This window comes from Hippopotamus amphibius, chromosome 9, assembly GCF_030028045.1.
Source record: "Hippopotamus amphibius kiboko isolate mHipAmp2 chromosome 9, mHipAmp2.hap2, whole genome shotgun sequence".
NCBI classification, from domain to species: Eukaryota; Metazoa; Chordata; class Mammalia; order Artiodactyla; family Hippopotamidae; genus Hippopotamus; species Hippopotamus amphibius.
In genome coordinates this window covers 33,453,799-33,479,154 of record NC_080194.1, presented here as the reverse complement: position 1 = coordinate 33,479,154, position 25,356 = coordinate 33,453,799, and the positions used below count along the sequence as shown (strand labels likewise).

The 25,356-nt window shown below is 40.1% G+C and overlaps 1 protein-coding gene across 3 annotated transcripts; it reads left to right on the top strand.

The window, feature by feature from the left end:
- Positions 1 to 413: 413 nt before the first annotated feature.
- CTR9 (CTR9 homolog, Paf1/RNA polymerase II complex component) lies at positions 414 to 24,705 on the top strand. 3 transcript variants are annotated; one of them, XM_057750580.1, is made up of 25 exons: positions 415 to 809; positions 2,019 to 2,117; positions 3,832 to 4,071; positions 4,577 to 4,694; positions 5,171 to 5,260; positions 6,339 to 6,487; positions 8,341 to 8,448; positions 11,123 to 11,230; positions 11,339 to 11,575; positions 11,803 to 11,892; positions 12,007 to 12,135; positions 12,246 to 12,429; positions 13,811 to 13,899; positions 14,406 to 14,591; positions 14,676 to 14,763; positions 14,906 to 15,054; positions 16,412 to 16,528; positions 16,671 to 16,816; positions 17,709 to 17,780; positions 18,322 to 18,457; positions 18,611 to 18,757; positions 19,136 to 19,293; positions 20,955 to 21,051; positions 21,270 to 21,382; positions 23,620 to 24,705. In XM_057750580.1, the coding sequence occupies exons 1-25, from the start codon at positions 765 to 767 to the stop codon at positions 24,038 to 24,040; spliced, it is 3,516 nt and encodes a 1,171-aa protein (XP_057606563.1). In that variant the 5' UTR covers positions 415 to 764; the 3' UTR covers positions 24,041 to 24,705. The 3 variants fall into 3 exon arrangements, with proteins under 3 accessions (XP_057606564.1, XP_057606562.1, XP_057606563.1); XM_057750581.1 differs by lacking the exon at positions 17,709 to 17,780 and having other exon boundaries at positions 414 to 809; XM_057750579.1 differs by having other exon boundaries at positions 414 to 809; positions 11,803 to 12,135.
- Positions 24,706 to 25,356: the final 651 nt, after the last annotated feature.

The following is a 25,356-nucleotide window of genomic DNA, read 5'->3' as shown; positions in this document are numbered from 1 at the left end:
ACAACAACAAAAAACCCCAGGACAAAACCCGCACAAAATACATGACCTATCACAATGATTACAGAATTCATTGTAACATTTATATTTAAATGGATCACAAAGGTAGCACAGGTATGACAAGTGAATAGTAGCTGCTAAACGAGCAACCACTGATTGGATTAAGCAACGCATGATTGAATTATTCATGGCAATCTGGAACAGATTGGAAAACCGAGACTGGCCAGGCCCACCTGGCAGAGGACAAGTCCAGGGCTCAGGGGCGGAGTCAGGATCAAGGAAAGGATGGCTATAATTGGCCAGAATTCCCTTGTCAGTCAGTGGCCAGGCCCCACAGTCCGCGCATCATTCGTCGCCCCGCCCACCGTAGGGCGGGGCAGATACGCCCTCGGCATATTTATTCCGACGCCAGTAAAGCTCAGCAGCCTCAAGGCCTCGGAGAGGTGGACAGGCCTGGGAGAGCTCCGGAGCCCCCTTGTTAAAGTCGGGGAACCTGAGCCACGGGACGAGCCCTTCCACCGGACAGGCCCTCCCGCGGGGAAAGTTTCCGGGGCAGGGGGCGGGGCTGCCGGAAGTCGCCGGTCGCCGTTTCGGCTGTTCGTTGTTTGAGCGGCTGACGGGAAGGAGAAGCCCGAGCTCCGGCGGCGCCGCGGGGCGGCAGTCAGGACCGGAGCCCGAGTCGCCGCCAGCCTCTGGACTAGCCGGAAGCCAGGAGTACCGGCTGCGGGGCGGCGGGGCCGGACGCCCGCTCGCCTTCTCATCTCACCATGTCGCGGGGCTCCATCGAGATTCCCCTCCGGGACACTGACGAGGTAAGTGTCGAGTATGGGGGAGGGTGGGTGCTGTGAACTTGGACGATCTCCCCCTCCCCCTTTCTCTCGACTTCGTTTCCGAGGCGAGAGCACCCTCTCCTCAGGTCGAACTCCCCGGCCCAAGCTCCGATCACCTCCTTCCCCAGCCCCTGCGCCCTCCCAGGCTGGGAACATCAGGTCCCAGCAACCTCGAGGCCACCCCGGGAAGGAGTTCTTGAAAGTCCCTCTCCAAGCTGTTCGCATTTGACAGTAGCCTGATCTTTTCCTAATTCAGGAGCACAAGGGTGTGAGAGTGCGTGATGAAATGTAAGGCACCTCACTGATCACAGAGGTGGGCGCTGGTGTCACTGTGTTCTCTCTGCTGCTCAAACTAAGTATATCTCCCTGGGAATGTATAGGATGCCGCCCTTCCTCCCTTAGAAACTCGAGTGTCATGGTGCACCAGGTCTGCCACACAAGGCTTCATCATCGAAATAGAGACCCCAAGATAATAGCCGCTGCTATGTGCTGATAGAATTAACCCCCTCTCCCTTCCTGTTGCCTCTTTCATGGGTGGCTTATGGCTTGTCTGAGTAAAGGTCTCAATTGATGTTTTCTCATTAGATATACTCTTATTTTTGTTTGATTGACATACAATATTGATATATGTTTCACTTACCGTAAAACCAGTGGTGTTGAGTAATATTCACAACGTTCTGTAACCATCACCACTATTTAATTCTAGAACATTTTTCCTACTGTTATTTTTGTGCCACATTCAGGAGTGTGTGTGACACAAATGCTGCCTCCATGATTAATGTGTACAGTGTCACTCAACGTTGCATTGCCTCTAGGATTGTGCTTTTCAAGTTGTAAGATGGATGGCATCAGCCTGGGGTGCTTACCTGCACTTTACCTGCGGTATACGTTAAGCAGGGTTTCCTTGTATTTTCTCAGTAAGCAAAGCTTTCATAGCATTTCATAGTTCTAGTGATTTGAGGACAGCTAGCAGGATTTGTTTGCTGTGCTTTTACTGTAATATTGCCATATAGCGTATTTGTCATGTGCTCCTTGAACATTTCTTAACATATGTGTGTTCAGCGCTACTGAACGTGAACACAAATCCTATGTATAACCCTATTGATGTCTCTTTGGGAAAGCAGCAGTCAAAGAAGAAATGGGAATTTAAAAAAGAAAAATAAGAGTTAAAACCTACATTTTGTATTTTAGGTCATTGAACTTGACTTCGATCAGTTACCGGAGGGAGATGAAGTTATCAGTATTCTGAAGCAGGAACACACACAACTGCACATATGGATTGCTTTGGCAGTGAGTATTCATGTAACGTATTTTTTTATATGTTGACTGGAAAAAATATGTGGTTTCTGTTTTCAGGTACAGTAATAGCCAGCTTGGGTGAATGATAAATTAGATAGTACCATGTATATGGAAGTTAATTGTATTAAAGGCTAGTTTCCTTCCTAAGTTATGTGCTGGCCTCTGGTAAATGAGTGTGTGTTAGTGAAAGCAAAGTTCATTTCAGTTAAATAGTACTCTATATTGAGCATTTGATTATTTAGTGATTACTCAGTGAAGCCTGGCTTATGGTTTGTGGATAAACTGAGAAAAAACAAGGTGCCACAATGTAAACAATCTGACACCCTCTACCCTCCCCAGCACCAACTGCATAATGATGTTTCTTTTTTGTGGGAACATTCTAGTAAATGATTATAGTAATGAAATATAGTAAATACATTAATCATTATTCCTAAGCAAGTTTGCCATGGGTCACTTTCATGTAGAGATACACAGGAGGCCTCTAATGTTATCTTGAAGGGTCAGAGAAGTAGATCTGGAGTTGGGCTTGTGTCCAGTGTTCAGGCCTAACTCTTAAGAGTTTCTGAGGTGTGGGTTTACAGAGAGGTACTTTCAGTGACAAGCAGTGCCTTCCTGACTTGAAATGCTATGTTTTCCTAGTCTATGGAGAACAAGCCATTAATGCTTGTCACACATTTTTTAAAACCAGAAAGGAACTTAGTTTTTTTGGTACAAATGGCTCCTTTAACAGCACTCACATGAAAACTGGAGTCTTGAAGGGTTAGCATGACATCTGCAGTAAAATAAATTCATGAACATTGTTGGTTATAGGTTGTTACAGCAGAAAGAATGTAGACTTTGGGATTAGAGAGGCCTTTGTTCAAATTCCAAGTTGGCTGCTAACTAGCTGTGTGACCTTAGATAAATGATTTACCTTCTGAGCCTATTTCCTCATCTAAGACAGGGGGTTGTTAGCATTCACTTTAAAGGTGGTTGTACAGGTTAGAGATGATGTATATTTACCCCTTATTGTGGTCCACAGTAAGGGGTTGATAAATGATGGATATTCCTTTTGTTGTTAATAAATGAAACAGGTGCCCAGGGAAGTTATTCAACAGATCCAAAGCCATAGATAATGTTTGATGGACCTAGAACTAGAACCCAAGTTTTCTGTTTGGAGTTCTTTATACCTCTCACTATTGCTTTATCTCTTGTGCTCTGATTTAGTTTGAAATTGACTATTGCTAGGTAAGAAGATGGAAGCATTTGTAGTGATTATAATTTTTTAAACAGCTTTATTAGGTATAATTCACCTATAGTAAACTCCACATATTTGACATGTACCATTTAAGAAGTTTTAGCATCTGTATACACCTGTGAAATCATCCCCAGGATCAAGATAATGAATATATCCATCACCCCTAAAACTTTCCTCCCAACTCTCCCTTGCCCCCCACAGTGCCTAGGCAACCCCTGATCTCCTTTTTGTCACTAAAGATTAGTTGGAGATTTATCCATGTTGTAGCATATATCCAGTAGCTCCTTTTTACTGCCAAGCAGTAGCCATTATACAGGTAGACCACAGTTTGTCCATTCACCTTTTGATCAACAATTTGGTTGTTTCCAGTTTGGAGCTATTACACGTAAAACTGCCATAAACATTTGTGTACAACTTTTTGTATTGACATATGCTTCAGTAATTCTAATTTGATTCTTTGCCGTATAGCTGGAATACTACAAGCAAGGAAAAACAGAAGAGTTTGTAAAGTTGTTGGAAGCAGCGCGTATAGATGGCAATTTGGACTATAGAGACCATGAAAAAGACCAGATGACTTGCTTGGATACATTGGCGGCCTATTATGTACAACAGGCTCGGAAGGAAAAGAATAAGGACAACAAGAAAGATCTTATCACACAGGCAACCCTGTTGTATACAATGGCAGATAAAATTATTATGTATGATCAGGTAAATTGTCAGATTTGTTTGAATTTATGAAAGGGAAAAAATACCACATGAAAGTAAAATGTGTGTAATAGGTAACAGATTTTTAAATTTTTCTTAAAATAACTTGGTTGATAAGAACAGTCAAAAAGAAGAAGGGTTCCTTATTAAAATAGAAATTTCTTTGGTCCTTGTACTGTTGACGTAATATGGGCAAATTTAGCATGTGAAACTTATCCACATGTTAAGTTGGTAATTCAAGCATCCTCAGGTGAATTTCAAGTATATTTTAAGGAGTTTGAATTTTTTGTCACTGTTCCTGACATAGACAGCTTGCATTTCGGAGTAATTTCTCAGTTTGTAATTAAGAATTGCATACTGGTCGTTTAAAAACATTACGGTCGTAGAGGAATTTGTGTGATGCTCCACTTCCTTTCTGTATGGTTTTCATTTTCATGTTACACATTTGTGTTAAATTGTGGTGAGTCCTGGGTAAAGTGAAGTCTAAGATGATGCATTACTTATTCAGAACCATTTGCTGGGAAGAGCCTGCTTCTGCCTACTTGAAGGTGACAAGATGGATCAGGCTGATGCACAATTTCATTTTGTCCTCAACCAGTCTCCAAATAATATTCCAGCCCTTCTTGGTAAGTCATTTTCAGCAACCATCTTAGGAATCTGTATTTTTCAGCATGTGCCTAGAATGTGTCTCTTTGTTGATTGCTCCTTAGTAACTGGGCTGGGCAGCAAAGTAGAAGAGCTTTACCTTATTAAAAATAAAACTATTGCAATAGATCATTGTTTCTGTTGAAATTATAGGAAGAAGATATGTACCAGTTAAGCATAATTTGTTATCCAGTTCTAAAGCGTCAATATGCAGTCTATTTGGACAACTCTAAGCTACTTTAATTATTGTTTTATAACATTTAACATAAATATAGGACTTTTATTTATAGGCGTAGGTTAATATACCTTATGGAAAACAAGTTTAAACATGAAATCATCTTTCCTATTTTCAAGTATTTCTTACTGAGAGATGTATTTGACTTAGGTGAGTTAGAGGAGAGCATATGAGACTTGTGTTCTTTAATAAGTGCATGTTTATTTTTAAAAATCATTACAGGTAAAGCTTGCATTTCGTTCAACAAGAAGGATTACAGAGGAGCTCTCGCTTACTATAAGAAAGCGTTACGAACTAACCCGGGATGTCCAGGTAAGAGAAAAATTGTAAGTCTAAGCCGTGTATGATCCAACTTAAAATACTGATATTTGATTCAAAAGCTGAATAGTTGATCATAATATAATCTTTTTGCCTTGTACTATTTTTCTTTCCAAAATCTCGTTCATTTAGCAAATTTTGAAGTCAAGTGTAAAATGTTTCCAGAAGGAGAACATGTCAGACTGTCAAATTCTGTTGTTAGGCCAAGTAAAATAGGGAATGAAAGTTGATCGTTGTTGGATTTGGCAGCGTGCAAATCATTAGTGACCTTGATAAAAGCAATTTTACTGGAATGGTAGAGATGAGATACTCATTGGAGTGGAGTCAAGAGAGAAAAGGGATGGAAAGGAGTTGGAGGCAGCACGTGTAGATCTTTCCAGGAGTTTTATTATCTAGGGAAGAATAGGAATGAACTGACAGCTGGAAAGGGAAATGGAATCGAGCAGATTTTTTTAAGATGGAAGAATGTATGTAGATGAGAATGATCTAGTTGAGAGAGAAAATTTGATGATGTGGGAGAAATAGGGGAGGGTTGCAGGAGCAGTGTCCTTAGATGAGAACGGGTAGGATCTAGTGAGCAGTGGAGAGGTTGTCCTTAGATAGGAACGTGGTTGTGTTTTGACATGGCCTTGAAATTGGAAAGCATTTATAAGCGTAGCTCTTCAGATGTGCATGTAGTCAGTCACTATATTTAAGGCCTTAATGAAGCTTTTTGTTCTCTGTTTGAAAATTGCTCTTTAAAAACTAGACATCGAAGGTACAATGTACAGTGTAGCCAGGAGTGTTGGAAGACAAGAGAAATACCACTGTTATAGGTGTTCTGTTCTACAGTGAGAAAGGTATCCCTGATGAAGGGGTGAGTGTTGGGAGGTGTGGGGGGAGAGTGGTATGATCTGACCTGCAGTGAAACCAAGTTTGTGATACACCCAAAGATTTTTATAGTGTACTTATACTGAAGTTAATTCTGGGATTTTGCAACTCAGAAATAGAGCGTGTTTAAGCATTTAAAAAAATTTGAATCCTCAAAATGCCCTAGTTTGACAGACCAAATGACTTGATTTTATTTTTGTAGCGGAAGTTCGTTTAGGAATGGGCCATTGCTTTGTGAAACTTAACAAGTTAGAGAAGGCTCGTCTGGCGTTCAGCAGAGCCCTGGAACTCAACTCTAAATGTGTGGGAGCATTGGTGGGACTGGCTGTTCTAGAACTCAACAATAAAGAGGTATGTGAGTGAAAAAACTGTCTGGTTCCTGACTGATTTTGCCAGGTGAATAGTATTGAATTATATATTGAATTATATCTCAACAGAGCTGTTTAAAAATGCAATCTTTTGGAGTCTTTTTTGTTATTTGCCTTAGGGATTAATTATTTAGGATAATGATATCAAGTATATTTATTATATGCTCCCAATTTGTTTTTGTGTGTGTGTGTGCTTTTATTTTTCTTCTTTAAACAGTGCAAAGCTTTCTTTCTTTTTCCTTTTTTAAATTTACTTATTTGTTTATTGGCTGCATTGAGTCTTCATTTTTGCACATGGGCTTTCTCCAGTTGTGGTGAGCAGGGGCTACTCTTCATTGCAGTGTGTGGACTTGTCATTGAGGTGGCTTCTCTTGTTGCAGAGCGCAGGCTTCAGTAGTTGCGGCACACAGGCTCAATAGTTGTGGCACACGGGCTTAGTTGCTCCATAGCACGTGGGATCTTCCTGGAGCAGGAATCGAACCTGTGTCCCCTGCATCGACAGGCGGATTCTTAACCACTGCGCCACCTAGGAAGTCCCTATGCACCCAGTTTCAAAGGGCAGGAAATGCATTCCAGTGGCAGTATTTCTGCAGTTAGTTTGTTAAGAAAGTTAAATTCTAAAAGTTTAACTCACTATTTGAATTTACTTTTATTATTTTTTCTTTAATTTTTAATTCTTATACAATTTTTAAAGGTTACTTTCTATTTGCAGTTATTACAAAATCTTGGCTATATTCCCCATGTTGTACAGTACAGCCTTGAGCCTGTCTTACACTCAATAGTTTGTACCTCCCACTTCCCCACCCCTATATTGCACCCCCCCCCCGTAACCACTGAGTCTGTTTCTTTTTTGTTATATTCACTAGTTTGTTGTATTTTTTAGATTCTACATACAAATGATATCATACAGTATTTATCTTGCTCTGACTTATTTCACTTAGCACAATGCCTTCCAAGTCCATCCATGTTGCTACAAATGGCAAAATTTCATTCTTTTTTATGGCTGAGTAGTATTCCATTACACACACACACACACACACACACACACACACACACACACACACACACCCCCCATCTTTATCCATTCATCTCTTGATGGACACTTAGGTTGCTTCCATATCTTGGCAATTGTAAATAATGGTGCTGTGAGCTTTGGGGTACATGTATCTTTTTGAATTAGTGTTTTTGGTTTTTTCATGTATATACCCAGGAGTGAAATTGCTGGGTCATATGGTAGTTCTGTTTTTAGTTTTTTGAGAAACCTTCATACTGTTTCCCACAGTGGCTATGCCAATTTACATTCCCACCATCACGGTTAGAAATTTTTTATTCCCAATGAAAGTTAACTAAAACAAGGGATTTCCCTGGGAATCCGCCTGCCAATTCAGGGGACATGGGTTTAATCCTTGGTTGGGGAAGATCCCACATGCCGCAGAGCAGCTAAGCCCATGCGCGACAACTACTGAGCCTATGCTCTAGAGCCCACAGAACCACAACTATTGAGCCCATGTGCCACAACTACTGAAGCCTGTGCGCCTAGAGCCCATGCCCCACAACAAGAAAAGCCACTGCAATAAGTCCAAGCACTGCAACGAAGAGTAGCCCCCACTCACTGCAACTAAAGAAAGCCTGCATGCAGCAATGAAGACCCAGCACAGCCAAATAAGTAAATAAAAATAAATTTATTTTTTTAAAAAGTTAACTAAAATGAGCTATATTTTGGTATCTGAACTTAGAACTGTGTAATCTTATTTCTTCAGACTATAAAGGAAGCATTGAAAAAGTGCTATTTAAGTAATGTTTCCCTCAACCCTGCCATCACTGTTTTTCTTTCAGGCTGATTCCATCAAAAATGGTGTCCAACTTCTTTCCAGAGCCTATACTATTGATCCTAGCAACCCTATGGTATTGAACCACTTGGCAAATCACTTTTTCTTCAAAAAGGTAGAAGTCATTTATTAAAGTTGTTTAATTTTAAATCCTGATTTTTGTTTTTCTATACTGCACTTGATACTTTATCTTCTTAACTTGGAAAGAAATTTGAATCGGGAGTTGTTTTTCAAGTTGGAGTTTGTATTAGTATTGGGGATACTAATTAGTATCGGGTGTGTTTGTTCATTCATTCATCCATTTAATAGTTACTGACCCTGTATGCTGTACCCAACATTGCCATGGGGATGTGGAGTTCAGTAAGACATGGTTTCTGTACTCAAGGAGTTCTGTTTCATAGAAAACACAGACGTGAGCAAACGTAAATGTAAAAATAAAGGTCTCTACCCTGCTGTGGTAAAGAAATGAAAGAGGAAGTGATTAAGTGGTTAAGGAGAGTTTTCACCACTAAGAAGGAAAAAGCTCTTGAACTGTGTTTTTAGAAGGTCACTAGGTAGCTGAAAGAAGAGAGGACAGAACTTTGAAATAGTCTTAGCTGTTTAGTAAGAGCATAGCACATGGTGAAATTTTTGTTTGTTTATTTTTGCATGTTGATCATGATGTAATTTTTAAAGTTGCCACTAACTGTATAGAAGCAGTGGCACTCTAGATTTCTCAAATACTAAAAAAGTTTTTATGTAGTTAGTAAGCATGAGTTTAATCGATCGTTTTGAAACCAAGTGCTAAATTACCAAGAACTTTAATTAAATAGCAGTTTAGATAAAAGTTCACAAAACTACATCAATCCTTATTGGTAATAGATGGTATGTTGCTGCTTTTGTTGCTATTAACATGCATTCTATGCTTATTAAATACCAAGTACTGTTAAAAGTGCATGCCATGAGTTTATATAATATTCAAAATAATCCTATGAGGTATGTAATATTTTCCTCATTTTGTGGATGAGTAATGGAGGCAGAGTTAGCCTGAGATCACACAGCTATTAGCCATGATGCTTTACTCTCTGGCTATTGAAGCATACTCCCCTTTCATAATGAATTCTTAATTAAACTTTATGCTATAGCTGTTATAGCACTAAAAGGCAGCTACTTAGGGAGACTGTGAAAATGTATCTTATAAGTAAATGAAGTGTTACTGTTTAAGATAAAACAGTTACACAAGTTAGTTTGGTTTTTACTGGAAAAACAACAGCAACAAAAACCAGAGGACTGATGATTCTGAGTGCATATCTAGTAGTGTAAATCAGGTAGTCAGCGCTCACAGCTATTACTACAGCTTCCTTGAACAAAATGAGAATAATTCAGTTTTTAATTTCCAATGCTAGTTACCCTTCCACTGCTGAAGATTGACTTGCTTCTACTGAGCATAATCAGTATATTCAGAATAGAACCTTAAAGATTACATAGGTGAAATATGTAAATCAAGCCAGTCTGTTTGAGTATTACTGAACACCTGATCTATGATCAGAACTGTGCCAGGTGTTGTGAGGTCATCTTTTTTTTTGTGAGGTCATCTCGAACTGAGTATGTCTTGAAGGTTTACAGAGCATGTTTACGTACGTTTTCTCAGTTTGTCATTACAACAGCCCTTCTGCTAGGCAAGATATTTCCATATGCTTATTCCAGGGAACAGTATATAAATTTAGCTAAAAGGCTGCGTCATGTAATTAAAAGTGTGGAGTTTGAATCACTTGGTTCAAATTCCTGCATCACCATTATATACAGTTCTGTGGCTTTTGGCAAATAAACTAATTTCCCTAAACTTTAATTGCCTCACTTGTAAAATAGTAATAATACCTACTTTATAGCATTTGAGGGGTGGTAGTTAGGATTAAGTGTAATATGCATGTTAAATACTTATCCAATGGGAAACACTCAATTCCTGATAAAAGCTGCAATCGCGTTATTTCTAATGTAAAAAAAAAATGCAAAACTGGTCATTGACCAAACAAAAACTCTACTTCAGACCAGATTTCTATTCAAATGAATAAAACACATTCTTATTAAAAGTGGAAAATTGTTTCTACCCCTGATGTATGAACTCTGACTTTGAGAGGCTTAGGAGATGAATCCAAAGGAAAGTCAGGTCTAATAGAAAGGTCATGACCCATGCATTCAAATAGAGCTGAATGCAAGTCCAAGCGCTGGCACTTGCTCCTGCCCTTATGTGATAGAACATATCTTTGGAGTCAGAGAAAAGAAACAAAACCTAAATCGAGATTCTAGCTTTTCACCTTAGATAACAAACTTTACTTCTTTAAGTGTCTATTTTCCCATTAATAAAATGGTAATAATGACACACTTTGCAGGGGGGTTGATTAAGCTTGGAACTAAGTATCATACCTAGGTCAGTATCATACCTTGCAGAGTGCTTTGGATATAATAGTTCTCAATAAATTATAACTGCTCCCATTACTGTTAATAATGGACTTAACCTCTCTTGGGTTTTCTCCTCACCAAAATAAGACTGATGCCTCAAAGGATTACTGTGGGGATTAACTGAAATAATAGGTGTACTGAGCAAAGGTTAAATACTGTACAAATGTTAGCTCCCTTCTTCCCTGAATTTACCAGCAAGGGCAATGAGGAAAATGATTTGTAATTCTGGATACAGTGCAGTTATTGTTAATTCAGTTAACACATTTTGAAAGTGAAATTTGAGGAAGCCTCGTGACTGAGACTGGTAGCATTGAGTTCACTCAGTTGACTTTCGGGCCTTCCTTGTTCAGGATTACAGTAAAGTGCAGCACTTGGCCCTCCACGCATTCCACAACACAGAGGTGGAGGCTATGCAAGCAGAAAGCTGCTACCAGTTGGCTCGATCATTCCACGTCCAGGTAAGTTAATTTTACACCCTCTCTAAACATCTAATTCTTTAATGGTTTTCCAAGTCTTTTAAAAACTTTTGTATGTATTGTTGATCTTGTTTTATTTTCATGTTTTAGGAAGATTATGACCAAGCTTTCCAGTACTACTATCAAGCCACACAGTTTGCCTCATCCTCTTTTGTGCTGCCTTTTTTTGGTTTGGGACAAATGTACATTTATCGAGGTGACAAAGAGAATGCATCTCAGTGCTTTGAGAAAGTTTTGAAAGCTTATCCTAATAATTATGAAACTATGAAAATTCTTGGCTCTCTATATGCTGCCTCAGAAGACCAGGAAAAACGAGATATCGCCAAGGTATGTTTTAAAAATCTAAGAATCTTATTTTCTGTTAGCTATCCCTAGACACGCATTCCTCATTTCTTGTTATTGCTAGTAGAAATATGATGGACACAGTTTTGTTAGCTGAGTTCATTCTAGCTGAAATAACAGTTGACTTATTAAACAGGGTAGAGTAGCCACCATGTTTTATTTTCATAGCCTGTAGTTGGAATGCTTTAGCTTAATGATCTCTTTTATCCCAGGGCCATTTGAAGAAGGTCACAGAACAGTATCCTGATGACGTTGAAGCTTGGATTGAGTTGGCACAAATCTTAGAACAGACCGATATACAGGTATTTAACCATGTTTTTCATCTCCTACCTAATGTGTTTTTGGTAAGCCTGGTACAGTGTTTCTCCTCCTCTCATTTTCACTTACACCTTATTCTGTCCACCGTGAAAATACAGGGTGCCCTGTCAGCCTATGGAACAGCAACACGGATCCTTCAGGAGAAAGTGCAGGCCGATGTCCCCCCAGAGATTCTGAATAACGTGGGTGCCCTCCATTTCAGACTTGGAAATCTGGGTGAGGCAAAGGTAGGAACGTAGAAATAGTCCCTTCTTCTATACTATCAAGTTCAAGGCATACTTTTTGCGATGTATCAACCAAGTCTTTCAACCATGTAATTTTCTCTTCTTTCTCCTAGAAATACTTTTTGGCATCACTGGATCGTGCAAAGGCAGAGGCTGAGCATGACGAACATTATTACAATGCCATTTCTGTTACAACGTCTTACAATTTAGCCAGGCTGTATGAGGCCATGTGTGAATTCCATGAAGCAGAAAAGCTATATAAAAACATCTTACGGGAACATCCTAATTATGTTGACTGTAAGAAATTTAAACTTTTTTTTTTAATGTGTTAAAATGCCCGCAACAGCAGCAAAAATTTAGCCTGAAAAAAATCTTTTTTAGAACCAATAGTAAACTTTTTAAAAAAAATTTTATTTCATTAAATTTTTTCTTTTTTTTCTTTTATTAAGAATTAGAGGAGGACAGATCTCTGTGTGTGTGTGTGTGTGTGTGTGTGTGTCTGGCTGTGGGGCAAGCAGGATCGTAGTTCTCAGACCAGGGATTGAACCCATGCCCCCTGCAGTGGAAGCGTGGAGTCTTAACCACTAGAAGTCCCAATACTAAACATTTTTGAAGGTTATACTGTCCTCTTTTCTTCAAAGCAAATTTGTGGCCTTAAAAAAAGAAAAGAAAAGAAAAAGATGCAGCTTCACTTAAATTTATGCTAGACACAAAAAGAAACAACTAAAAACCAGTTGGACCATGTTTCGTAAACCAGGCCGTCTTCAGTGGGTTGGCTACCTTTATTAGGCTTTTAACAACTCCTTAGCATATTTGGTGATGGGTTTATCTTTATGATGGGTCCTGCTTTGGTTTCATATAAACATTTTGCAATGTTTATAACAGTGAGAAAGAACAGTGCTTTTCCCTGAAATAATTATTACTAAAAATGTCCTACCTTGAGTTTTTACAACCTAGACAATGCGAAATTTGGAAAGTTTTTAATTAAAAATAATTTATATGCTTGTTTTTCCCTTGAAAGAATCTGAAACTATGATGTTTTGACTCTGGTCAAATCAGGGGCTAGTAACTTGGCCCCTGTAGTACTGCTGTGAATGTAAAAGTGATTTAAAATAAATAAGATTTTAGTTAAGTGCCAGGCTAAATTTGAACTGAGTTGATAGGCAATAGTAAACCATTGTTGGTTTCTTGAGAGAGTGACATTTTCTGGAGAAAATCACAAGATTTGTGTGGCACTTTTATTGTTAATTAAGTGGAAGAGCCACAGTTAGAGCCCAGACTTTCTAACTAGTAATCGCTAGTCGTCGGTGCTGTCACTCTTGTGCCATATGCCAAGCACAGTGCTGTGCATGAGAGAGGAATTGGAAATAGAACAATGCCAAGCTTTTAAAGTAACTTAGCCTGATATGAGGACTTGGTCCAGGGCGCTAGCCTGGGGAGTGGAGTGGAAGACATAATCAGATTTCAGTCAGGAAGACTTGATGGTGACAGAGTTGCTCTTTAACTTATTAGGTTATTAATTAGTTATATTGATGCTTGATATATTTTCACCTGCGGGACTTTTCTGTTCATTGTATGACTGTATTAATGAAAAACAATTGTTTCAAAAGTATGACTATAAAATTATGATCCTACTTTACAGCTAATATTTTAAACATGAAAACTCGTGTGTTTTCAGGCTATCTGCGCCTAGGAGCCATGGCTAGAGATAAAGGAAATTTTTATGAGGCTTCAGATTGGTTTAAGGAAGCTCTTCAGATTAATCAGGTGGGTAATATTAACTCTTAGGTTTGAAAAATAATTATTTCACCATTTTCCCCCAGTAAATCAGTTTTTCCTTTTAATGGCTATCATATTTCTAGGCTTGGCACCTCCGTATTTTTTTCACTTGCTTGTTAATGATACTAAACAGCACAGAAGTCATCTAAATGTTTGGATGTGGCCCACAGTAAGAAATAGATTTCACATCATAGCCTAGGACATACACATGTATATACAGACAACTGAAATCAAAGTTATACAAATCATTATGTGCTCTTGGCATAGGCAGTACATTGATATTTTTATTGTATTCCATTCTATTGCATTTCTTATCATGATAACTAAACACTAAATTGATTTTAGAAGTCACTAATCCATCTCAACTCAGTTTGAAAAACAGTGTTGTAAATGTAGTTTGTAAACCTCTCCAGTAATCAGCTGTTGTGGAAAGATGATTGATCTCTCTGAATCCAGATGACAGATTTTGCTTCTTTTTATATGTGTGTTTTTAGGACCATCCAGATGCTTGGTCTTTGATTGGTAATCTTCATTTGGCAAAACAAGAATGGGGTCCAGGCCAGAAGAAATTCGAGAGGATATTAAAACAACCAGCTACTCAGAGTGACACTTATTCTATGCTGGCCCTTGGCAACGTCTGGCTCCAAACGTTGCATCAGCCCACCCGAGACAGAGAAAAAGTAATCTCTTTTCATCTCTTTAAAACAATTGATACTTACTTGATTCTTGTTTGAATTTGTTATAATGTTTATCTCTTTTTATAGGAAAAGCGTCATCAAGATCGTGCTCTGGCCATCTACAAACAAGTACTCAGAAATGATGCAAAGAATCTTTATGCTGCTAATGGCATAGGTAATTATATGATTTGGGTGTCCATAATAATTTGTGAAATGAATGCTTCTGGAGGGATATTTGTAGATCAGAATTTCTCTCTAGTTGTTCTTCTGGCTACAATTAGAAAATTCTAATTCTGTAAACCTTTTTATAACTTTAGGAGCTGTTTTGGCCCACAAAGGATATTTCCGTGAAGCTCGTGATGTATTTGCCCAAGTAAGAGAAGCAACAGCAGATATCAGTGATGTGTGGTTGAACCTAGCACACATCTACGTGGAACAAAAACAATATATCAGCGCCGTTCAGATGGTAATGTCTGATTTTTCAAGATATTTTTATTTTGTGTTCATTGTCGAGCACTTTGTTTCTTAACGATTCTGACCTTGCCTTGGAGTTGGGTGCTATCCCTTATGATATCGTGTCTGTTCAGAGGCTTATTATATAAGGTTAAGCCAGTCTTTGGTATCCAGACAGAGCTATGAGTCCTGGTTCCACCATGAATTGCATGTCTTAGACAAAGGACATCCTCTCTGAGCCAGTTTTCATATCTATAAAACAGAAGTAATTGTACCTTAATCTCATAGAATTTTGTGAGCATCCAGAATGAAAAATACTTGGCACCATACTTGGCACTAGTTTGCCTAGCATAGCAGTAAATACCCAGAAGATAGTGGGATTTAATATCCATTTGCTTGTTTTACCCTCCTACTTCTCAGATGAGAGAACTGAGTTTCAGAAAGGTTAAATGACATTTAAAAAGAAACTCCATGGGGATAAGTTTTCATGGCTCTGGAATGTTGTTATGCTTTTCATATTTGTTGATACTGGAAGGACCAGAGTCATGCTCGGCATCTTTAGCATAGTAAAAAGGAAAAATGTTCCTACGGGGGGGATTGTTATGGTCAGAAAAAACAAGTTTCTGACCAGAGTTAGAAGACAGGCTCTGGGAAGTGGTTAACCATTTTTCTAAGAAGGATGGGTATTATTATTGTATTCAGAATATTGGAAAGGTACCAGTCATAAGGACCTACAGAACCAGATTGCATATGATAGTCTCAGAGGTTGTGTTTTTGGAGGTGGGCCTTCTTGATCTGCAAATTAATTACTAGGGATATTCAGGGGAAAACTGTCTAACCATCTTTCACGAAAAAGGACTTACCTATGACAAGATATATTCCATGGTCAGGAAGTGATGTGTTCCTAGCAAAATTAATACCAGTACTGCTCTATTGGTTTTACTAAGAAATTAACAACCAGAACTGTGAGACTTCCCATACTCATGGCCAGTAGGTGCCACCAGTCCTAAAGAATGGTGGTAGAGCACCATAGGAGCCAGGTGCATGACTTCTAAGTTGTCCGTAAGCCTGTTCTAGATAGTGTTGCTAGAGATACAAAAAAGGCGCAGTCTGTTTAACCTTGCAGTGTTGATTGAAATGTCAAATGGAAAAACTGTTACGAGTATGTAGTTTTCCTTATGATTAGGTTTTTATGTTGTGAAAATGTATGCTGGTGTATGTAAAAAAATCATTCTCAAGTTAGTCTTTGAAATCAACCATTCAAAAGTTAAAATACCTTTTTACATAGCTTTAAAATTGCTTGAAATTTTGTTACAAAATGACAATATCATTTAATCTTCATGTTTTAATTAACTTTTCTTTTATTGTAGTATGAAAACTGCCTCAGAAAGTTCTATAAGCACCAGAACACTGAAGTTGTGCTCTATTTGGCCCGGGCCCTCTTCAAGTGTGGCAAGTTACAGGAATGCAAACAGACTCTGCTGAAGGTAAAAAAGAGAACTCAGTTCTATGCTGCATTGTATTTTTTATTCTGTTTTACACATGCTTACACACCTAGCACTATATTTGACTAAAATCCTTTTAACGTCATTTTACCATATAAAAGATTTGCTTTGTTTTTATTTATAGGCTAGACATGTGGCACCCAGTGATACAGTTCTTATGTTTAATGTGGCCTTGGTCCTGCAAAGATTAGCTACCTCTGTCCTGAAAGATGAAAAGAGTAATCTGAAGGAAGTACTTAATGCTGTGAAAGAACTGGAGCTTGCACACAGGTAAGATTTTGCAGGAACAACCTTTAAAATGCTTTTTCTTTAAACCCACATGCCTCAGAATCATTCTCTCTTAGAATCATTCCAGTGATTTTTAAGCCAAAGCAGACAGCTGCCACCAGGTGGCGCCAAACCATAGCCAGGATCCTGCTAGAATTGGATCATGTAGCCTGACCCCTAGAACTTTGCAAGCTTGCCCTAGATTTTTCATTAATCTGACAATAATATGCCCCAGAATTTTACACACTAGAAATTTTTAGACTCTGCTTACATTGGTTTTACGTGTTATACAAGTATCTTTTATGAGATACTAGTTTTCCTTGAGCTAAGATTAAGACCTTTCCTCTTAAATATTGAATAAGTGTATTCAGTTCAGCTCAAAATTTATGTGACTTCATAGTATTTATTTGGTAATTCAGTATATGATAAAATTAAAACCTGACATCTCTTCAGGTTTTGTCCAACCTTATTTGAATTCTTGTTCAAGTATTCCTTGCCTTGCCTAGTACGTTGTAAGTGCTCTCATGGCTTAAGCCTCCTAAACTCCATGCTGACATATTTAGTAAATTTGGTGCTTAGTAAATATTCATTGCTGGAATTGATTTTGGTTGTTTGTGACTTTACTGATACTATTAACTATAACTGTTTATCTTCATAAACTTGCTAATATTGAGTGGTTTAATGTTGAGAGTCCTTTTTTAAGTGAGTCATATATGTGTTTTTCCTGTTGAGATGACAGCCCTTCATGAATACGTTCATTTAGGTATTAAGTATTAAGTTCAGTCAGTATGTAAGTCTTCTCTCAGATCATTTTTTTTAGAACAGATTAATCTAAAGGATCTGTTTCATCAGTTTTTTTTTTTAAGTAGAGTTCTTATTTTCTCATTCCGTTTAGATACTTCAGTTACTTGAGTAAAGTGGGAGATAAAATGAGATTTGATTTGGCCCTCGCTGCTACAGAAGCCAGGTAATGTTACTATTTATGGAAGGTGACTTTGTTTGAGGCAGTGATATTGGTGTGAGCTGGGAGTGTGACACAGTAGTGAACAGGTTCCTGACCTTCCAGAGGTCAGTCTTTCACACTCCTCTCTGGGACTCTCCAACCAGGACCAAGGCTTTTTCCTCAGGGTCCTTTCAGGGAATGTGGCAAAATTAATTTAGTTCAAGTACTTAAGTTGCATTGGAAAATACTTTTCTATTTCACCAATGTCAGCTGCGTAGTCAGAATCAAGACACGATTCCTGAATCTGAGTCACATGTGCAGATATGGTTGGGAACCTTTTTAGCTGTGCTTTGGGAGGAAGTTTATAATTTGGAAACTTAACATAGCTGACGGTACTGGCTTGTGAAAAGCTAAGTTAATTTTCCTAATTAAGACTTCCCATAGGTATCACCTAATGATCCTGCTTCAAACTTTTAAATGTGTATAAGGAATACAGATGCTCTGAGTTTTTAAATAAAAAGTATACTAGCTGCATTTGTATTTCTCTAAATTTGGAATGTTCTAGGCAATGCTCTGACTTACTGAGCCAGGCCCAGTACCACGTGGCCAGGGCACGCAAACAGGACGAAGAAGAACGGGAGTTGCGGGCCAAACAAGAACAAGAGAAAGAACTGTTAAGGCAGAAACTTCTCAAAGAACAGGTATGTATTGTGTTTGCGGTTATACTAGAATTAAAGGTGTGCTTACATACACTTTGTATGTTAAAAAAAAGAGGTTCTTCTGATGGTAACCATGGTTTTTTTTTGTCATAAGAACATTTTGATGAGCTTTTCTCCTACCCTTTTTCCTCATAGGAAGAGAAACGTCTCAGAGAAAAAGAAGAGCAGAAGAAACTTTTGGAACAGCGGGCCCAGTATGTAGAGAAGACCAAAAATATTCTGATGTTTAGCGGAGAGACTGAAGCAACAAAAGAAAAGAAAAGAGGTGGCGGTGGTGGACGGGTAAGATATGACTCCAGTTACAAACGAAGCTAATTGGTTAAATTCACTCAGTACTTAGTCCTGAGCTTTAGCTTCGTCCTTTGCTAAAAGATAGTTTTCCAACAGAGACTGCTTTAAATGGTATCCCCAGTATTTAGAAATGCATTTTACTGTTAACTGAGTGCAGTTTATCTTGTAGCGACTTTGTAGTTGATGGTTTTTGCCATTTGAGGCATTCATCCCAATTAGAAGTCTTTATAAAGTATGGGCCTCACCGTGCACCTCTTCCACATGACTTAGAGGACTGATGGGAAGTGGCCTCTTTCATACCTTAGCATTCCAGCCACATTCCACCAGCCAGGAAAGCACTGACTGTGGTTGGTCTTGTTTGGATTTCAGCGGTCCAAGAAGGGAGGAGAGTTTGATGAGTTCGTCAATGATGACACCGATGATGACCTACCTATATCCAAAAAGAAGAAGAGAAGGAAGGGCAGTGGTAGTGAGCAGGAAGGTGAGGAGGAGGAGAGTGGCGAGAGGAAGAAGAAGAAGAGGAGAAGGTAATGTCATGGAATAACTTTTTTTTTTTGGCTGCATTGGGTCTTTGTGCTGTGCGCGGGCTTTCTCTAGTTGCAGCGAGTTGGGGCTACTCTGTGTTGTGCTCGGGCTTCTCATTGCAGTGGCTTCTCTTGTTATGGAGCATGGGCTCTAGGCATGTGGGCTTCAGTAGTTGCAGCATGCAGGGTCAGTAGTTGTGGTACACGGGCTTAGTTGCTCCACAGCCTGTGGGATCTTCCCAGACCAGGGATCGAACCCGTGTCCCATGCACTGGCAGGCGGATTCTTAACCACTGTACCACCAGGGAAGTCCCCAGAATAACCTTTTAAATCACGGGTTTTGAATCACCTCATGAAAGTGGCAAAAGACCTTTCACCTTCTGAATCTTAGGTTTAGAATTTGCGAACACCTGGTAATCACTTGATCCCCCCAGACAGGGAAACCTTTCTTTGATTCCCCCACTTCCTACTTGAATCCTAAGATGGGCCCCACTACCAAATCCCCTGAATGCTTGGAGTCTCCACACATCTCCACAGCTTTCCTTCTGAGAGCTCCCAGTCAGTCATAATTGCCTTTCTTGTGACTGAAAATTGCAATATTTATTGGAAAATCTATGCAATTTGGGATGAGAAACCTTAGTGTGTCCACGTTGACTGTCCATCTTAGAAATATTAGAAAAGCCACTGAGCCTCAGTTTCCTCTCTGTAAAATAGTGATAGTGATGGCCCACCTCCTGGTTTTACAGGATGTATAAAATGTGAATTTATGTGAAAGAAGACCTTTTAATCCTCCCAGTGCCATCCGCTGTTAGGATAAGTGGTGCCCTGCCACCCCCTCATTTGGAGGAGCCCTTGAGCTATCTGTTCCTCTCAGGGGTTTCCCTGTCCGGGAACTGCCAGTCTGACCTAGACTTGTTCTTTCCAACCTGTGGCTGACTCTGCTTGTGGAATTCATTCAGACACAGACCTGTGGAATTGAAGCTGCGGCTGGACATTAGGAGGCCTGGAATGAGTAACTGGAAAGGAAGAAAGAGGAGGGGAAGGATGTTGAGTCTGGAGCCTGGGTCTTTTTTCACATCTTCTATCACTCACCAAGGGCAAGGTTCAAGCTCATCTTAGATTACTAAGAGGGCTTAACAGTGGACTGAATTAGTCAGCAGACATGGCATAAACACAGTTTTTGCAGACTGCTGAGCCACGTGCAGCAAAAGTAAGTTGTGGCCTCTGCCCTTGAGGGTGTACAGTCTGGTTGAGGCCAGCACCCATAGAGAAGGTGACTAATGACTAATACTATTTGTTTCTTGGGGGTTTTTTGGCTGCATTGGGTCATCATTGCTCTGCGCAGGCTTTCTCTAGTTGTGGCAAGCAGGTGGGCTTCTCATTGCGGTGGCTTCTCTTGTTATGGAGCACAGGCTCTAGGTGCGCCAGCTTTAGTAGTTGTGGCACACAGTCTTAGTAGTTGTGGCGCACGGGCTTAGTTGCTCCGCAGCACGTGGGATCTTCCCGGCCCAGGGCTCAAGCCCATGTCCCCTGCATTGGCAGGCGGATTCTTAACCACTGCGCCACCAGGGAAGGCCCTAATACTATTTGGATGGCACAGAAGTCTTGGGCTTTACAGGCATGAGTGAATCTCGACAAACTTTTTCTTGGTGTTCCTATTCTAGACCTCCAAAGGGAGATGAAGGATCTGATGATGATGAAACAGAAAATGGACCCAAACCGAAAAAGCGCCGTCCACCGAGAGCAGAGAAGAAGAAGGCTGTAAGTGTCCGATACTGTAGTTTTCCTCCCCAGTAGGTGTAAAAGACTGCAGTCCTCTACAATACATTGTTCCCCTGCAGTGTCTTCAAGCACACGCTTGCTTTTGAAGTTTGTTGGTTGCTGTTTGTTTGTATCATTGCAATGCAAACCCAGTTTAACAAGACATCCTCATGTAAAGCGTCTTGACTAATCTAGTACATTTGATCTTCCTTCTTCAGCCCAAGCCAGAACGTCTGCCTCCTTCAATGAAAGGAAAAATAAAATCCAAAGCCATAATATCATCAAGTGATGATTCATCTGATGAAGATAAACTGAAAATTGCTGATGAAGGGTAGGAATGTTTTGCTCGATATGGTTTCCTAATGAAAGATAACCGAGGGTGGTCACTGTGCCAAGGTGTCATCTCTGCAGCTTCTTACAATCTTAGAATGGGAAGACGTGTGAGCACACATCTCATTCGGATCTTGTCTTTTTGTCCTACTAAATGTTTGTCCCTTAAAGAAGGAAACCTATTTTGAAATCTCATTTCTTCCTGGATATTAGCTGAAGTTTTCTGGATGACATCCTCCAAAATAAAATGTAGCATTTGCTACACTGCCGTTGACTGGCTTCAGGTATTAGGAGTAGCCTGATCTTGGTCACAGGGAGAAAGTGACTTTCTTGGCCATTTCCTCCCTTATCAGGCAGGGATGACTCCGCATGGCCTGCTCTGTGGATGACTTATCCTAGACTCCTTTAGCTCACAGCCCACTTGGTGATGTAATATTCTGTTTTACTTGTCCTGAACTTGCCCCTCAAGCTCCGCATTTGGATTCCTAGACTAGGACTCTTAATGCCATACGACACCATGTTCTTCTGATGGCCATCATTTCATTCACTCATTCATTCAACAGACATTTGAACATCCATGCTGTGAGGATGTGCTGGGGATGCAGAGGAAAAAGACATCAACCCTGACCCCAAGGAATTTATGCTTTAGAGACAGTGAAGAATGACAGATAAACCAAAAAACTACATTCTAGTGGGAAAAGTGTTATCACTTATATTTTGCATTTATTACTCCCCAGGGACCATATGTAATCTGGAGTTGAGGTAGTAGGGGGAATTGCTGAGGTATCTTTTTGTAAAAGAAAGGCTGTTTAAGTCTTAGTAGAATAGAGAGTCCTAAGCAACTGTACTTCAATAAAAAATAGAAAGTTTTAAAAATAAAAGGGAGAGAGAGTCCTGGTTGGTTAGAGGTGAGGCAGGGGTGAGAGGTTAGCATATTGAAGGGTAAGGGTCCCGGTGGGGGGCTGGCCTGGTATGGAGAGCATCTGTAAAGCTCTCCGGTTCCCTTCTTCTCTGAAGACACTGGGTGAGACAGGTTTAGGTTGCTTTTCCCTGAAACACTGTTTGGCCCTTGCCCACTGTGTCACCCTGGCCCAGTGATCAGAGGCATGATGCTTAGACCCTTGCGAAGTGTTTGCTTATTTGGCCAGATGGAGCAGTGAATTAGATCCCAGGGGGCCGCTGGCCCTTCGCGTGTATACAGAATGAATATCTAGTGTCCTCTTCTCAGTCACTCTTCACATCCTGTGCGAGTGACCTGAGTTATGTGATGTGTGTCTAGGTTTCTTCTTTCAGATGTAAGCACAAAGGGCCTTTCTATAGTCTGCAGGGATGTTTTCATTTCTGGGGAGAGTGATATGTTTCACCTCCCTCACCCTTCTTAGACTGACCCTGTAGGATTTAATATTCCTTTCTTGGAATATCTGTCATGGAAACCAAAACCGAGGAATATGCCAGAGGAGAAGCATGTCCTCCTCTCCACAGCTCTGGGGGGGTGCGCCGCTGTCACAGTGGTTAAGGGAATGTTCTTTCCTCCAGGAAGCCAGGATTCCCTGGGTGCCACCACCATCCCAAGCGTTAGCACAAGTCCCCTGCCCTTAACACCTGATAAGTAGAGAGGAACCCGGGCAGAAGTACACAAACACGCTTCAGAGCCCTTTTAGCCCCAGCTTCCTATGCCGAGTAAGTCTCGTTGTGATGGAGGCCACCAGAGCAGAAGCAAATCCCAGGATAGAAGTGGTGATTTCTCCTCAGCCATCTGCTAGCACAGATGGCAGTGGGACAGGGGAGCTTCCCACTCAGCCAGCCTTGGGAGAGGGTTCATTCTTCAGAGTCTGCAGCCAAGTGAGGTCCTGGGTTTCACCTCTGCTGCTATATATTTGTTTATAAAGGTAAATAGATGTATCCCTTCCTTTTCATAATTTTACATGTGAAATTGAGAAATGCTTCATTCTGATGAAAGGTGCCTGGTATGACCAGTGAGAGTCATCCTTCTCAGTTTATGTTCTGTCTTAGAGCCAGTGCCTTATTCTTTTTTCCTATTTAATCCTCTTTTTATTATGAATCATATCACATTTACAAAAAAGTATAATACACCAAAGAAATATCACAAAATGAACACCTATGTCAACAGCGATCAGGTCAAGAACATTAAATGCCCTTCTTTTTTTAAGCGCGTCCCCTGCTTGCCAGGGCTCCTTTGGCTAGAATCCTGGTCTGACGAGTGTTTGTCTTTACCAGACATCCCCGCAACAGCAACAGCGACTCGGACGAGGGCGAGCGGCGGAAGAAGGGCGCCTCCTCGGAGAGCGACTCAGATGAGAACCAGAACAAATCTGATAGCGAGGCCGGCAGCCCCCGGCAGCCCCGGAGACCGCACTCCGACGAGGATTCAGACAGCGACCAGCCGGCCAGGAAGCGCAGGCCCTCGGGCTCCGAGCTGTCTGACAACGAATCCCTGCAGTCCGGGCAGAGCCGCTCGGGAGGCTCTGAGAGGGACTCTCGGCCTGCATCGCCCAGTGTCGAGTCGGACCATGACTCCGAGAGAGCATCTGATAACGAGGGGTCCATCCGAGGCTCCGGCAATGAGTCCGAACACGAGGGATCCAACAACGAGGCCTCGGACCGGGGCTCGGAACGTGGTTCAGATGACAGCGACTAGGCTTTATTTCATGAATAAGCTTCATCTCTGCAGGAAACTTTTTTAATATGTGAAAGCTGTGATAAAAACATTTCAGGTGGTCAAACAGTGGTGAGATTTTTCCTAAGTCAGTTTTTTTTCCCTAAGTCAATTTTTTTTGTACATTACTACACCACAAGAGATGTTTCCCTTGCTAGAGTCCAATATTTGAGTCTCTTTAGCAAAAGGTGACTATTCTTCATTATGGTACAATTCCACCTATCATATGTGAAAATCCCGGTAAAATAAACCCACATGCTGAAGCATTCCTACAGAGGTTTGACTGAAACTGTGGCAGACGTCTCATCTTCTCTGTCTGTTAAGCAGCATACTATTTGGATTTTTATTGCAGTCTTTACCAAGTGGTGCGAGAAACTTGGTATTCATGTCTTTGTTCCATTTCAAGTTTAGATCAAGAATATTTTTATTTTCTGGAGGAAGAGGTATCTACTGTATAATTGTACCAAAGTACAAGGGAAGGAAGGTTTTCTTCAATAGTGTAATACTGCAGCCCTGTAGATAAAACCACAAATATATCGTTTGTTAGGTTGAATAAGATGTGGAAAAATGCTTTTCTGTTAGTAGAATGCAAAGACCTACCTAAGCCACATAATAAAATTCTTTTACCACCTTTTATGCGTAACTTTGTGCCAGTTTTTTCTCAGTACATTTGTATATGAAAATATAGTATCAATAAAAATATGCAAATATTTGGAAGAACATGAATTAAGCTGGAGTTTGTTAACTCAGAAGTTTTGTAATTCTTTGTAGATTTCTGGAGTGGTTTTAAAGATGCAAGAAACTATTTACAATAGCCAAGATATGGAAGCAACCTGAGTGTCCGTCAACAGATGAGTGGATAAAGGTGTGGTATGTGTATACCATAGAATACTACTCAGCTGTAAAAAAAAGAAATATTGCCATTTGCAGCAACATGGACGGACCTGGGAGTTATCATACTAAGTGAAGTTGGACAGGGAAAGACAAGTATCCTATGATAGCACTTTGCATGTGGAATCTAGAAAAAGGGTCCAAATGAGTTTGTTTATAAAACAAAAATAAAGTTACAGACATAGAAAACAAACTTATGGTTACCAAAGGGGAAAAGAGGAGAGGGATAAATTAGGAGTATGGGATTAACAGATACGCACTAGTATATATAAAATAAACAACCAGGATTTACTGTTTGGCATGGGGAACTACATTCAATATCTTATAATAATCTATATAGTGGAAAACTACACACACACCCCTAACTGAATCACTTTGCTGTACACCTGAAACTAACACAGTATTGT

What these genes read in the sequence shown, in the direction of transcription:
- CTR9 (XM_057750579.1), top strand. Translation starts at nt 765, where the DNA reads ATGTCGCGGGGCTCCATCGAGATTCCCCTCCGGGACACTGACGAG. An exon ending in ATCACTTTTTCTTCAAAAAG is followed by an intron (nt 8,449 to 11,122) that starts GTAGAAGTCATT and finishes TTCCTTGTTCAG; the next exon opens with GATTACAGTAAAGTGCAGCA. An exon ending in ATATCAGCGCCGTTCAGATG is followed by an intron (nt 15,055 to 16,411) that starts GTAATGTCTGAT and finishes CTTTTATTGTAG; the next exon opens with TATGAAAACTGCCTCAGAAA.